Genomic DNA, 16,427 nt, shown 5'->3' with positions numbered 1-16,427 from the left:
CCTTGAACTGTCGCAAAATTCACAAATGACAGATAGGCCGGTTGATGGAGGCGGAAGAAAACGTGTTTGATGGTATTTGGGATTTATCTCTTATTCAAGCGTATTTTCATTTGACCCAAGAGCCGGTTACACCTGAGAATGTTATACAGCATACGGACCGTTCTGACGATCGAAGTAGCGATCTGCGCGTAAATTAGGTATCGGAAGTGAAATTTCAGAACTTGAGAATTTAACCGAACCTGCACTCATTAAAAAGTAGCTAGACGTAAATTTGTTATGGAAGCTCGCAGAAAGATGGCCAGCTATATCCCCAAAATCACTGCAAATGTTATGTGTCGGAATACTAAGGTACTTTCGGGAGTGTGGCATACACGAACATTTCTTTGTAAGTTTTTAAACGGATTGTAAATCAAGATATCATTTCTGGTTAAAAGCTATAAACCTACTTCTTTTTTTATTGCTCTTTGTCAATATATTATTACCTGACACGTTATTAATGATTGAAAATAAAGATTTGTTTTATATGCAATTCATATAGGTAAACCTATAGGTTATGGAGGCTCCGCCTAAGGGTTATAGATTAGATAACCGGCAGATAAAACAATAGAAAAATGGCGACCAACGGTACATTACGCAGCTTTCAAAGGAATTAGTTTGTACGATATTCTTTTGCTGATATTTCATGTGATGAAATTATGTTTAAATGTCATAAATTTTTCATAAAATCTACACCTGTTATTATTTTTCGTCTCTTTTTCAATAATTGGATTTTAGTTGTAACACGTCATTTGATTTGGTAAAATATTAATCAATTTTATATAGCATAATTTGTGTACGTCACAATGAGTAACATATTTAAAACGACTTTACTTTTAAAATCTGTTAAAGAAGAAGGTACAGTTTCAATACAAATAAAGCCCTATATTTTTCTAAAATATGAAAGTGATATTAGAAATTAAAATTTATTCTTTCTGAATCATAGGAATTCTCTGCAGTAAGAATACACAAATGGTTTTTCGTCATTAACTTGAGCATTTTCCCGTATTTTCTTAAAAAGTTGCAGAAGAACTCAATTTTCAGTGGAATTTTCTTTCAGAAAACATACTCTGCCACCGTCGCCCGGCAAGATTTTGAGATATGTGATTTTTCATAGCGGTTTGCATAATATATCCAAAAATAAAAGCGGGCGACGGTGGCAGACACTATTTTCTAAAGAAAAATTAACAGAAAAACGAGTCATTTTGAAGCTTTTCTGCATTAAACTTAAAAATGTACCAAATTAATGACGTCATATTTTCAAGAAAGGCTCTTCTTCATGCCATATTCTTTAATGATTTATCATAATCATCTACTCAACTATTTTTTAAGCCAATTTCAAAACTTTTTAAGAACATTGAATTTTTAGGGCACAATAAAGCTTAAACCGTACCGTCTTCTTTGAATCCTTTTTTCGGAGGAAAAATTGTCTCATTGGATACAATGAAATTAAATTATAAGGAATCCAGCTTATTTCAACTTATATCATACGATATAATATCTTATTTTATTGAGAGGACACCTTTGAAACTGTATGCATGACTTTATTCATATTGATAACGCACAAATTGATGACATCCTCTGTTAAATATTTTTTTTTTCAATGTCAAGTGTCAAGTTGACTTCTAAATGTACGATGGAACAAGCATAGGATAGTCCAAGAGCCATCCCTCTTGTTAAAATTCTAAAAATGAAAGTAAGAACAGGAGGGGGGCAGGGGGGTCCTGTTCCCCCCCACTTGTTTTCCCAGCATTACCTTTTACTATTGAACATGCCCACTGAAAAGTTGGTTGCCCCCCCCCCCCCACTTCTTACCACAGTATAATGATATGAAGGAAATGGGAAGTAAAAGGAGCTTGGCCTTGGAAAAAGTTGTCCACCTCCAACCCCCTCCCCAAAGAAATAGGATTGTCGAGTTTGGGCAATTCCCATTTTTTCTTTCTTTTGGCTTGTCAACTTTCACAGGTATGTAAAAAGAAACTTCTCTGGTTGCCCCCCCCCCACTTTCAAAAACGATGCTACGTGCCTGAAGATATAGCAGACGTGATTGACTTGTTACCTGTGATCTTTGAAAACTGTTTTGTTTGCATGTCAGTAAGGTCTCATGGAAACATGATGAAGTCCTGCCAAATGTCGATGATGACCTGGGACACAGAACTACAACACCTTGGACACGTTTGTACTGTCCAGACCAATATATGAAAAGCACCCCTTGCTAGAAAAACACAAATAAACACAAATAAACCAAAACAGCAACAGAGGTAAGGATTGTTTTATTGTGTTATATATTAGTTTTCCATCAAAGTCAAATACAGGATTGTAGGCTGACGAAATATAAACCCTTTCTCCGTGACCTGAGTACACGTATGGAGGGTAGGGATTTTAGGGAAATCTTTAGAGAAAAAGCTGTATATTGAGTTCAGAAAAGTTGATGACGGCGGGACCTGTTGAATTTGCTAGAGGAAAATTTGAATGCTGCTATGAAGATAACCTTGAACATTGTACGATTTCTTCAAGATAATTCCTCACTTTTTTGTGAGGATGACTTGAGAGTAAAATTAGATATTTGAGGTAACACCTTGGAGTAGAGGCTGAGTATCGAGCTATGGGATGAAGGTTGGTGACGGCGGGGCTCGAATAGATGTTTTCTACCACATCCACAAAAGTCTTTATACTATAGGTCGGATACCTTAAGTTTAGAAGATTATTATTTTTGAAATGATATAAATGTATTGCTTTCTTGGGAATATTTCTTTATTCTGAACATGCAATGCATTTTCTTACATTAGATCAATTCGAGTTTTTAAGTTGAAATGCTCCAGTGGTTCTTGAGAAGAAAATGAATATGTTTGAAGTTTACAACGACGGCAACAACAGACAAATTTTGAACAAAAAATCTCACTTGAGCCTTTGGCTAAGGTGAGCGAAAGTATGTTGCCACAAAAGACGACTGGCTGTACCGTCAATGAGTTTTATTGTATCAGCTGACAAATTGATGACAACGTTTGCTTAAGTACACACAACATGTAGATATTTGTTTTTTTTCCTATCGATGTATAAAGCATTCGCAATGGTCAATCCGAAATCTGTTGACAATCCAATTATTATAGCAAACATTTAAAAATCTGTTTCACTAATGTTTGAAAACATATTCCATGTTTTTTTTTTCTTCAGATTATTGTTAAGAACTCAACTATTTACACAACTCTGCAAATTCTAAATTCACAGAAGTATAAAACATTCTCTATGGTTTTTCCCCACAATTGCTGACAACACAACTATTAACAATTAATGACATTTTTAATCAATTTCACAAATGTATGAAAACACTCCATCACAGCCGGCATCTTCCCAAAACCCCTGACGACACAGATGTACACAGTCCTGCCCCCCTGTGTCATCAGGTTCATCCGGGTGCCAGTTGGAAAAGGAAGTGACGTTATTGTTGTTTTCCGTCCAAACAAATCTCCCCTCCTGTTCAATATCGTTGGCACCTATCCAGTATAAACAGCAAAACCACCAAGGGTCACATGTCACTGAAATATTTAAAATAAAATGATTGATTATGTGTTGTTTAAAGTCGAGAATACTTCACTAATACGGAGACCACGCCACTTGCCGCTGGCATTAAAGCCATTAACCTCTTCCATGGCAAAGATTTGAAGCATTTCTAGACAAATTGATATTAAGATTTCAATGCATTTTTTCGGGTATTTCTTGTAAATTTTGTATATACCAATGTTTATACATATATTATGAAAACAGATATTGTGCAGTTTGTGAAAATGATAATGAAAATATCATTTTAGTTGTCATGGCAACGAAAAACACCATGATCCTACTGGAATTTCCATTTATTCAAGAATGAGTTACATTCTGTGTGGGTTTTTTAAAATGTTAAATATATTTTAAAATATTCATTTTAATTATTATTGTGTGGAAAGTTATGAGCATGTTGTACATTTTTTTAAAACCAATTTTAAGTATTTACGTGGGATGGGGTGAGTTTGGGAAGTAATTTCCAAAATTTAGCATTTTTACATATTACGTGTTACATGTACCACCGCATTGATTTCGATAATGGCAAAATCGCTTGAATAATGCACAAAGTTTAACTGGTTCTAGCAAAAAACTGGTACATCCAATAAAAAAAATTCCTGTATATTATTTTCTTGTAATTATTTTCTATTTCTAATGGTGCAAGAATTATTCTGATATTTGCAGTATTAACGAGGTTATGAATGTTTGTTCACACTATAGTCGTTTTTCAAGTCAGATGCGTAGAAATGCGTATATGCCATGAAAGGGGTTCAGCAACGAGGGATCTTTTGCGTGCCAGCACCAACTGCTACACGAGAGCTCGATTTAAAGGGTCTCATTCGAAGGACCAATCTCCACGTCTCACAGTGGGACTCGAACCCGCGACGTAAGGATCAACTCCTTCGTTACTGTAGAGCAAACACTCTTGTGACACGATAGCGGTGTTTTTGTTTGAAGTTTACTGTTCTGTACTAGCAATACAGAACGAGACTGTTGTGGGCGGAGCTACTTTCCGTTCTGTATTAGCCCTGTATACAGTGTTGTAATTGCCAACTATTCTGTATCTAAAATACAGCACGGTAAAAATAAATCCGATTCAATTTAGCAAAAACACGTACAAATAGTTATTGCTTATGTTTTCCTATTATAAATTTTGGAGAAATACCCGGTATTTTCCTGAGAATTTAAAATGTCAACATTTCTCAATCACTTTTTAAAAACTTATTCCACACAGAATCTATACACGTAATTTCGATCCAAACTTAAAGGAAAATTCGCAAAAATGGAAAACATCCTCTACGTGTAATTTTGATCTAAACAAAAAGGAAAATTCGCAATAACGGAAAATATCCACTATCCTCGTGCAAAATCATTCAAGTCCATTTTTTTCGCGTTTTTATTTTTTAAAATTCCTCTCGCTGACGACAGCCACACGTCACGTCTCTTTCACTTCAATTTTAATGTCGCAATTCAAACAATTAGAAATTCAAAATCTGTTACATCAATGTCTATCGAAAAATTTTCCGTAAATCCTGTTTTTGTAAATCTAGTTAAACCAGGATTTTAAGACCCCTGAAATATATCATGATTCAATATCCATCTACAATAGATCACAACAATTACTGTGAAATCCTCCACCTTATCCATTAAGACTGACTATCACTCGATTACGTCTACCCCGTTAAATTGTCAAAAATAATCTGACCGAATCTTACATTTTCCGTAAAATTATATTAGGGATGTCAACGAATAGTCGACTATTCGACTGTCAGTCGAAAGGAACGACTATCGAATAATGAGACCGACTATCGAATAAATAAAATACGATAAAAAGAGCGATAAGTCTTGATTACAACTTTTTGAAAAAGTTCATTGGTTATCTTTCTTTACAAAGTCATTACTAGCTATTCATTTGTGAGTATTATTCACTACGTAAGATCCTTTCAGAAAAATCAAACACCCAATTAGATCTACGTTTCATGGATTTTCAGTTCAGTTTTGAAAATTCCACCGCCGATATCAAGCGTGTGGAAATTTTTAGAGAAACTTAAGCTATTGCGGAACTACTTCCATATGCGTTATCATCTAACAAATATTCATCCAAATGAATTGGACGATGAGGCACAGGCAACTGTTGGAGAATTTGTCACCCGTTGACCAAAAAACTGTCCGCTACTCAGTCCGATTCTATTTCCAATTCTATAGCAAATATGGTAGTGAAGGGTTATTTGCCTCTAAGGATTGTGTTAGGGATGGCTTCATTGCATTTATGAATGAAGTTGCGCCTGCGTATAGAATTCCATCGAGGAACACTATCAAATCAAGAATCGATAAAATGTACTTTGAGCGATTTAAATTGATAGTTCTAAATCAATTATGTTTAAATGTAAAACAATATTAAACAAGATGTGTTTTAGAATAACTGATGCCCCAGTATGGCAACATAGTGAAGATTAATCTTTTCTTAAATGCAAATTTAATATATTGGTACCTAAAGTAAGGTATCCTAACTGGAAATACAATTGTGAAACATGAAAGTCCTATCACCATCTGTTCCAAATTACGGTATTTCCACAAAGAACACTGTAAAGTATGGAAGCCAAAGCCCTAACCATTCAAAAGTTATGGTCAAGGTTAAAAGATTTTAAAAGGTTAAACTGCAAGATCAAGGCAAAATGCATTTTGTTTGTTGTCTTCGTCTTATTTTGTTCAATTTTGTTCTAATCATCACGGGTATTAATATTAACTTAATATCAACAATACTGTCATTTATCAAAAATACTTTCAAGCATGCTAATGTGTTTTACTGCTTCAAACATCTGCTTTAGCCAATCAAAGAGTGTTTTACAAAACAATTGCATTAGAATGCAAATTTAATATATTGGTACCTAAAGTAAGGTCTCCTAACTGGAAATACAATTGTGAAACATGAAAGTCCAATCACCATCTGTTAGCAATTACAGTATTTCCACAAAGAACACTGTTCTATGGAAGCCGAAGTTCACCATTTAAAAGTTATGGTCAAGGTTAAAAGATTTTAAAAGGTTAAACTGAAAGGACTTATCGTTTTGAAGGTCAGTGTGACTTACACGGTTTTAAATAACAAAACAAAGATGTTTTCTACTCATTATTTCGTGGCAAAAGAATTATTTACGATTTTATTATTTTTTCATTATTTTAACTAAGTTCTTACGTTATCTAATAAATTTCTCTGGAAAATAATTGTTATACGCAGATCCATTACCTACACGTATATAGAACGATGCTAAAATATTAAATTTGAACAAGTGCATTATACAAATAATATTTTTATCAAGAAAAACTGTACCAGGATCCCAGGCTGGCAGGAAGGTTTCTGTTAACCACTTGTTCTCCTCTTCTGTGTCTATGGAAACCAAGTAGGCCCCTAACATTTCACACTCAAACTGAAATAGTCAAAATAGGTTATGTTATTGCCACTAGACTGACGGGATGGATTAATTAAAATAATCTAATTTAAATTTGAACGATTTATAAGGCAGATGCATTTTATATTTATAACATTATTATTCTTACCTTGGCATTTTCCCATGTGGCGTTATTCTTGATATGTAAGTAATAATGGGTTCCGAACAGCATCCAACCCTCTCCTACATGTATAAATATCATATCTTAAATTTGTAATAGCTTTTACCTAAGCTTGTTTTTATCTTTGAATGTAAAGAATAATCCAAAATAGTAAAACAAAATGGTCTAAGATAAAATAAATATACAGAGTAAAAACTTAATTTTTATTTTATCAAGAACTCGGCCTGTTTACGTGGAAACTGCTTGTACTTCAATATAAATATTTGTGATACGATAATATTATATATACATTATAAAAGTTAAAATTTGACAGTGCACTCTACCAATCCTTTAACCATGATCTTAAAAATGACACAAAAAGTCATGTTTTACATGTTCATTGAATATGTCTTATCTCATAGATTTTTAAAATTCTTCTAAGTTCATGTATTATTGGGTTTTAACTGAAGCAAATTTGTATAGATTGAAAAGGTTGGTTGCAGGTAGGTAGAATTTTAAACATTATAAAAGAAGATGGTGGAACAAGGCGGGTAGAATGCCTATAGCATCCGATATTAAGAAATCATATTCAGTATGTGAATTGAGTATTTCAATTCACTTCTAATTATTGAATTTCTGTTGAAATTATGAGGAAAAAAAACTTTTCTGAGAGAAAAAAAAATCTCGTAAAAAATTTTCTTTTATAAAATGAATAGATGGTATTCGTGGGATTCGAACCCTACCAATAAAAATCCGACGTATCAATAACATACTGCTTTGAGACTTAAGCGTTAATCACTATGCTACATCACTCATGGTGATTTTTGGCATTTAAATCATGTTTGTGGTATTACCCGCAACTTAATGGACTTGAAGTATTTCTCAAAAAGATGCGAATGTTGTGTCATAAAAGTGTACTTTTAAGGTATAGTGAGTCTTCGTTCCATGTTTTTGTAAACCAAAAAATGTGTATTTTATTGCAAACTTTTAGGATCATCTTTCAAAAAAATGGAGCGAAGACCCACTCATATTGAAAAAAATTGTTAAAGTACGTAAAAATGATCGTTTTTGTTCTTTTTAGTTTGTGTAAGCTTTTTCATAGGCAAATATTTTCTGTTTTTGTGAGATTTTTCTAAATTGTAGAGAATTTACATAAAGAATACTTTAATATTCGATGAAATATCAAATAAAATTTTGATTTAATTAAGATTAAAATTTTTACTTCTTATTTGTCGCACTATAGGCACTTCACCCGCCTTATCCACCCATCTTCTTTAATAATTTCTTTTTATTTTAGAAATACTATATTACTATTACTATATGTACGTTCTCTAATCATTTTAAAACCAAAATGAGTAAAAAAAAATATGTACCAATTCACTCATGTTTCTGTGTGTATCCAATGTATTAAGAATATTGTTATGATATTATTTTTGAGGAAATGTTTCGTACCTTCCAACATTGAATTATAATACCTCCAACCAGTTTCGTAATCAAATATAGTCACAGAATCACATGATTTATATAGATGACATCTCTTTTTCTGGGAGTTGTAGCCAAGACAGTGACAGTTCTGACCACACATAGCGAAACACAGCGTGAGAGAGTCCGAATGGTGTGCTGACAGGAGAGTGTCGTAAAACACTGTATCATCTAAGTCAGTGTCCGCGAAATAATGAGATTGGAAGAGGACTCCATCTGTAAATGTCGTGGTCAGGGCAGTCCACAGAATCAGACAGACCAGAACTCCTAACATAGTGAGAGTGGATTTAATGCATGGAATTAGCTGTATTTATAAATCTCAGCTTACGTTCAGTTATCCATCAGTTGCAGTATTGTTAATTATCTAAGGTCTATGTATTATACCTTTGATATTAGTGCCTGTAGTATATACTTGGAATTAATGCGATACCAGGTTATAAATAATATATATCTTAAATCTGTCACAATCGATTCTAGTTTCTCTTCTTAAGTGTATTTATAAGTTCAATTCCTTCTTTTAAACCCTTTAGAAGTCTACTAATGTTAATCAGCCCATTACTTGTGAATTATGATGTATTAATTTTATGTATTCAAAACATCACTTCATACATAATTGCAAAGGCATTAATGGTTCTTGGTGTTTTGAGGTGAACAAAAGGACAGATGATATCGGTCTGATATTTCCTTAACCTCTGGGAATTGTAGCAATATACTCAGTTAATTTTATCTGAGATCCATAAAGTTATGCTATAAATTTTTAAAATGAAATGAAAAGTATTCTTAATACGTATTAATTTTATAGAGGCGCAAAAAGTATCCATTTCAGCAGGGTGGTGGGACAGGGGTTGTTTCTGTATACAAACGTGCATAAATAAATGAACGATATTTACGGCTTTTAAAATTTATTAAATGTTATAAAAAGATAATGATATTAAGCAGTGATGCATTTGATGATTTTAACAAGTTCAGCTATGCATATTTACAAATCTACTTTAAATTATAGGTACTTGAAAACGAAATAAACATCATAGTCTTAATAAAAAGTAACCGATTTTCTTGATTGTACAAACTTTTTTAACAAAAGTTTGTGGATTTTTTGAAGTTATAATAAGGAAAAGAATCAATGTGTCAAATAGATCGCCTACGTACAATGATCAGATGCACGTGTACCGTTTTTATTAGAGGTCCAAATATGTTCCCTCGTCTGAAAAGTCTCATATCAACAGACATTTTCTTTTTTGTTACGATTTTTTTGCTCTAAGAAATGACGTCTTTAAATTAATTCGGTTATTCTCGAAATGTAGAGTGCATCCTGACAATCATGTAGTTATAATAAACCAGTATATCGATGATACAATGTATCCAATATATAAATATCAAATATTTGTCCCACCTGTATGTTTACACGGCAACGAAACTCCCCTCCTCTACGAAAGAGCGCACCAAGGGAGATAATCTCGAAACTTGCGTATTGAGTATGTTCATGGAAAATAGTTTTTAGCTCACCTGAGCGAAGGCTCAAGTAAGCTTTTCTGATCAAAATTTGTCCATTGTCTGTCGTTGTTGTCGTCGTCGTTGGTGTTGCTGTAAACTTTTCACATTTTCATCTTCTCAAGAACTACTGGACCAATTTCAACCAAAATTCCACAAAGTGTCCTTGGGTAAATATGATTGCAGTTTGTTCAAATGAAGGGCCAAGTCCTCTTCCAAGGGAAATAATTATGAATTAATGAAAATTTAATAGAATCTTTTAAAAATCTTCTCCAGAACCACTGGGACAGAAAAAATGAAACTAATGTTAACATCCTCACGCAGTGTTGTCGTGTTGATTAAAGTTTGTTCAAATCATGACCCTCCGGTGTAGAGTGGGGCCATAATGGCTGATCAAATGTTTACAGAGGAATATATAGGAAAATTTTATGCGGTATTTTAAGTTTGAAAACTTGTCATCTCTAAAAGGATACTGTATTTGTACATAATTGATGACAGATAGAGATAGGTTCATACATTCTGTAATTTTCCATTTAATTGTTTCTATAGAGAATAAAGGTATTTTCAACCTATACCTGAAATACACAGGCTTTAAAGATTCAACCTGAAGGTTTTAAACACTTCTGTGGCTTCTAGGTACCTTTCAGGCTTCACAGAAAGTGATTACTAACTGTGTAAGGAGACATAAACCTTACAGGAATTCTACCTATGCACTAAGCAATATATATGTGGAGAGAGCAAAAAACAATCCCTTAAAAATTCATCAGAAGGATAAGCATTGTTGCAAACCACGGCCAAATTGTACGATCCTCTCCCATTCTGGCTGTGTTTGAATGAAAAGAGAATGTTTCATAGCTTATTAAAATATTGACCAATGCGAGTACAACATGGTCGGAAAAAGAACATGGGCGCGATTCTTCACTACCCAATCGCAGTTTACGAAAGATTTTTTTTTGTTTATTGATGATGTTAGTGTTTTCAATCGCTGTGGAAACAAATATTGTCATTGGATGAACGTGATGTTACAGAAGACATGCGTGAATTTTCAAGATAACGACAAGTTATGTGATCAAGGAGCCACGGGAAGGAGAAAGCTATAAGCGCACATCAATAATGTAATTTTTGAATTAATTAATAAACAAGAAATAGTTTTAATTTAAGAAAATAACCAATAGGAACTTAAGAAAATAAAATAAAATTAATTATCTGAAATTCAAAGTAAAAAAAAATTAATTATATTGCAAAATTTGATTAAGTATAGTTTGATTAAACTAATTACAACTAACTATTGTACTTTTTTGTTAGGGGCTTCGCCGTGATCCCATATTGTGAGATATGAGCTCACTAAATGATACCTCTGTCTCTCGCATAGTTATAATAGCAGGGATCATGTTTTGCTCTGGGAGACCCGTTATAAGTGTCAGATGAAAGAAATATAATTAGGAGGTACTCAAGGAGATTGTGAAATTAAGAATTTGTTAACTTATTATAAAATTTTAATCTATATACCCTCTAACTTTTCAAGCTGTAGGGGGGATTTAAGGACATGTTACATCATATTGCTTTGATTTGTTTTTAGGTCTGATTTGAAATAAATAAAGCTTCCATCATGTTTAATTTTGTTGCTTTACGTCGATTTATAGCAATTTTATCAAAGTTGTGACATTACTTTTAGATCAACCCTCGTATTTGTAATACACAAACACATTCACACAAATAAAACGTTTTGATAATAACAAGATTCCTTTGTTTTGGATTAATACAAATTGTTTTCTAAAATGCTTCTTTTTAATCATTTTAGGTCTCACACAAGGAAATAATTTCACTATATGTTACTATATAGCTTTAATTAAATTAATTAATTAACTACACTCTCAGCAGATAATTCGTGAAATAGAAAATAAAGATTAATGCTTTGACAAAAATTTGAGATAAAAAAAAACCTTATGCGGCTTTTAAGAAAGAAAATTGAGAGTAAACATACCTACCCCGAAATACACGTCGGTTTTAGATGTTGACAAACAGCATACACACCATCCAAGAAGTTGCATCACGCGCACCTATAAAAGAGTTCCCTTTAATTCAGTGGCACAATTCTGCTAAAGATATTCCTAGTACATGAGTCCAAAATTAAAATTGTAGATCTAAAAAAGTTGCCAAAAATGAAAAAAAAAGCAAAAGAAATAGTCTTTCAGTCATTCCCGTATAATTCATACATTTACCAAGTCCATAATATTGAAAAATGAATTTAAGAGCAATGATATAACTTTGTGTTTGATTGATAAAGTAAACATCCTCTATCAATAAAATGAAGTTTTACACGTGAATTTTTTTTATTTTTGTTTTATGGATATTCCAACTCACCACATGCAAGAACTCCTTAACGGAGGTTATAACTCAGTAAAGGCAGCTGTAAAGTTATTAAAATCTTGTTCATATTTTAATTTTTATTGAACTTCGAAGCTTTATCAATATACAACTTAATTATAACAGAAGAAATTCTGAACTGCAAACATAAAAAAATATTGACTAAATATTTGTAAATCCAGATAACAGAATTTTTGGACAATAAAATGAACACTACTTTCCAGTAGGAATATTTCCAAACAATCAGAATATTACATTACTTGACCACTTGATTTTGAAAAATGAAAGGATATATCTTTAGAATTAAAGACCTTTTCTGATTATAAATTGACCACTTTTAAAAGAAAAGTTGATATACAAAATGCTCCAAAATTGTAAAGGAGGTTACACAAACACGTTTTGAAGATTAAGAGATAAAAATACTTTGTAAAACGTGTCAAACACACTTTAAAAAGAAGACGTCTTTGAATTCTAGGGTCTTGTCTGGAAGCATTCTGAAGAAGATGCCGGTCTCATCTGCATTGTAGATATCGTCTGGGGAGTACGTCTGTAGTAGTAATGGCAACTTTTCTTTCCAGAGGAGCATATGGGCAGACTGACAGTCAACCGATTTCTCCTCCCCACAAACTCTCTTGAATGAGATGCCCTGGCGAAATTTTAATTTCTCAAGCCAGCCACTAGATGCCTTGAAATTTGAAATGTTTAATTTACCGGCAAATTCCTCGGCTTTAGTGGCTAGCATTGGGCCAGATATGGGGACATTTTTGTCTCTGGCTGATTTAAACCATTTCAGCGTGGCCAATTCTACATCGTTAAATGTAGAGGATTTGGTGTTTTTTCTTTTGGGATTAAATTGATGAAACGCATCAATGATGCTTTCTTTATTTTTCAACCAGGTAGAGAGGGTGTTAAGGGGAACATCAAATTCTTTGGCAATGGCTGTCTTTGACTTTTCTCCTTTTTCTACTGCAGTGATCGCCTCGTACTTCGTTTCTATGGTTTTTTACATTTAATTTCCGTTTCACGCCTTTCCCTCCTAATGCAGACTTAGCATTAGGCGTTGTAATCCCCGATCTAGCTACCCCCCGGGTTGACCGGGTCCTTCACTAGATTGCTCGGAGGTACTACGCTGAGAGGATACTTGACGCAAAATGGATTCTTGAATAGTAGATACCGATCCGGTTATCCCCCCGGCTTGAACGGGTCCTTCACAAGATTGCTCGGTATTACTATTCAGTTCTTGAGATAGGATATCTTGTGCAATGGTCGTCATGATGACTTTGTGTAGAATCAAATAAAAATTCATAATTTATGAAAAATTTATTGACACGTCTCTAAATTATTTTCTCAAAATTATCGTCTCTCTGCCAAGTCAAAATAAGCTGTGAAGCGGTTTGTTTATAATTAATCAATTAATCAATTAATTATATCAGCACTCCAACGTCTCACAGGTGAAGTGTCAACTATGTAAACACCCAATTAACACGTCCATGCCAGCCCCAGGTGTTAATTGTTTTCCAGGTAAGTCCAGGCTGCGTTAATTTTACGCTTGATTAGCTTGCATGGCCAATCAAAACTTCGAGAGATAGAGGGTAAAAAACAATGAAATCAGTATAACGGGACCAAAATTTTGGTTCGAGAGATTGGAAGTTCGAGAGATCAGGAGTAAATTTGCTTAATTATATAGAGAAAAAAACGGGACCGGAGATTCACTTGCAGAGATAGAGAACTTCGAGAGATCGGAGTTCGAGCCATCGAGAGTCACCTGTATTTACACAATTAAGAGAAGAACTAAACAGTTTTCTCCTCTTTTTTAAAGCGATTTACAAAAAAAGTGTGTTTCGTTACGGACGTTATTCTGAATACTAGTATTTAAAAAAAAGAGTAAAGCGAATTTTAGACTTCCTATTAGCTTTACGAACTTATGTCGCTCAGCATTACTAAGGGTCAATCAACTTAATCAAATATTTATCAATATATATTATTGTCTTTTTTAACTGCAAATGTGAAATTGAAGATTTAAACTTCTATAACCTCCGTTACAAAATATATACAACTATCTTTTCGAAGAATCGGTGTGAATGCGTTTACATAGTGGTGAATTAAAAAAAAAACAATTAGAAAACATACTTTATTTGGAAAGAAAGGATAAAAATATTTGTTTTAACGTTTTTTAGGCAAATACATTTATTAAAAAAAAAACAAAAAACAAAACAAAACAAATAATTTTAACCTCCGTTACGAAATACCTTACTGAACCCTGTAATAATGAAGTGATTTATTGAATCCGTGTGAAGTAACTGTCACACATCAACATGATTTTTTAACAAAACTTATTTAATATACCATAATATGTGAAATATTCACTAAAAGACACAAACATCCATTTTTTGCAGAAAACCCAACCTCCGTAACATCGCTGGTTTTACGTATAAAAGAGTATAATTTCCCTGTACACCGCTGATAGTTCACATAAGGGTGACCTTTTTGTGCCCATACGCATTACGGAATATTTACAGAAGCCCATTTAGGACCTATCGAAAATATTATTGAATCTGATATAACGAATTGTCGAACTTGTTATAACGAATTTAATTCGATATAACAATTTCTATGAATTTGTTACAACAGTTTAAATCTGTTATAACAAATTTGTTGAATTCATTATAACGAATTCTTTAATTTGTTATAACGAATTAAATTCGTTAAAACGAATTCAAAAATTTGTTATAACAAATTAAATTCGTTTAAACAAATTCTTAAGTTTGTTATAACAAATTAAATTCGTAAAACAAATTCCAAAGTTGGTTATAACAAATTAAATTCGTTTGATCGAATTCAATAATCAGGGTCTATAGAAAAATATATATGAATTCGATATTACGATTTGTCGAATTCGTTTGAACGAATTTAATTCGTTATAACAAATTATGGAATTCGTTTCATTGAATTCAATTCGTTATAACAAGTTTTAGAATCTGTTTAAACGAGTTTAATTCGTATTTACAAATTTTTGTATTCGTTATAACGAAATCAACAAATTTGTTATAACAGATTAAATTCATTATAACGAATTCAAAGAAATTGTTATAACGAATCAAATTCGTTATAACAAATTCGACAATTCGTTATATCGGATTCAAAAATATTTTTCGATTGGTCCTAAATGGACTTCCGTAAATATTAGACATTTACAAAACGATAAAAAACACTATAATTATTATTTGTAATATGCAAAAACATCTAAGTTAAGGCCATTTTTACCACAATATTTTCAAAAATACCTTTATTTTATGCTTTAAACGCATTATGATTCTTATATTCCATTTTGTTGTCAACTTAAAGAGTAAACTTCCAGCACTATCTGGTAGAATTAAACACCTGAAATGTTGCACACGTCAGATTTTGTTGATTTTCTGTTATGTAGGTTAGAGGTTACGGATGTTAGAACCATCAATAATATCTTTATTTCTGAATTGTTGCTTAGAGGGCCCCAAGGAAGACTAGTGCATTACACTAATCAGGTTACCCTCTTAAAATAAAGTATTATTATTATGTTGTTCAACTTACACCACAAGAAAAAGTCCCTCATTAATCTTGCTCTTTTATGAATTTTTAGCAGTTTCTACATTGAGTGTTGAACAATGAACATTGTTTGGTTTAAATATGTTATAAAAATTGAATTTCCTTATCTATTCGAAATTACACACTGTTTTCATTGTTTCTGATTGACATGAAGAGTTGTAAATAATAGTTAACTAAACAGAATTCGTACCAAATCTCATCTAAAACTCTTTTGTTTTGAAGTCATATAAAATTATGTTAATAGAAAGTCATTTAAAGATTATTTTGTCCAATACTTATGTAGGTAGAATGCATAAAAAATTGTCTCCGTGCCGATTCTAGACATCAAAGGAAGCAATTAAAGTAATATGTAAAAATCGAAGTATTTTTCTATTTGAACT

The 16,427-nt window shown here is 32.6% G+C and overlaps 2 protein-coding genes across 2 annotated transcripts in view; both read right to left on the bottom strand.

The window, feature by feature from the left end:
• LOC134278483 (lectin BRA-3-like) overlaps window positions 1-16,427 on the bottom strand; it is a 53,368-nt gene that overhangs the window by 14,046 nt on the left and 22,895 nt on the right. The window lies entirely within an intron of this gene.
• LOC134278501 (perlucin-like protein) lies at window positions 3,300-8,878 on the bottom strand. Its single transcript, XM_062760817.1, has 4 exons — window positions 8,575-8,878; window positions 7,132-7,205; window positions 6,905-7,001; window positions 3,300-3,572 (listed from the first exon to the last, which is right to left on the bottom strand). The coding sequence occupies exons 1-4, from the start codon at window positions 8,876-8,878 to the stop codon at window positions 3,337-3,339; spliced, it is 711 nt and encodes a 236-aa protein (XP_062616801.1). The 3' UTR covers window positions 3,300-3,336.

The sequence above is a fragment of the Saccostrea cucullata genome, unplaced genomic scaffold, assembly GCF_032062105.1.
Source record: "Saccostrea cucullata isolate Sc308-1 unplaced genomic scaffold, CSIRO_AGI_Scuc_v1 ctg2246, whole genome shotgun sequence".
In the NCBI taxonomy this organism is placed as follows: domain Eukaryota; kingdom Metazoa; phylum Mollusca; class Bivalvia; order Ostreida; family Ostreidae; genus Saccostrea; species Saccostrea cuccullata.
The sequence above is the reverse complement of the archived record's forward strand: the minus strand, read 5'-3'. Positions and strand labels throughout refer to the sequence as shown.

Coding starts and splice junctions, on each gene's coding strand:
- LOC134278501 (XM_062760817.1), bottom strand. CDS start 8,878: ATGTTAGGAGTTCTGGTCTGTCTGATTCTGTGGACTGCCCTGACCACG. Junction 7,206..8,574: donor TTATAATTCAATGTTGGAAG/GTACGAAACATT, acceptor TTATACATGTAG/GAGAGGGTTGGATGCTGTTC. Junction 3,573..6,904: donor CCTGCCAGCCTGGGATCCTG/GTACAGTTTTTC, acceptor TAAATATTTCAG/TGACATGTGACCCTTGGTGG.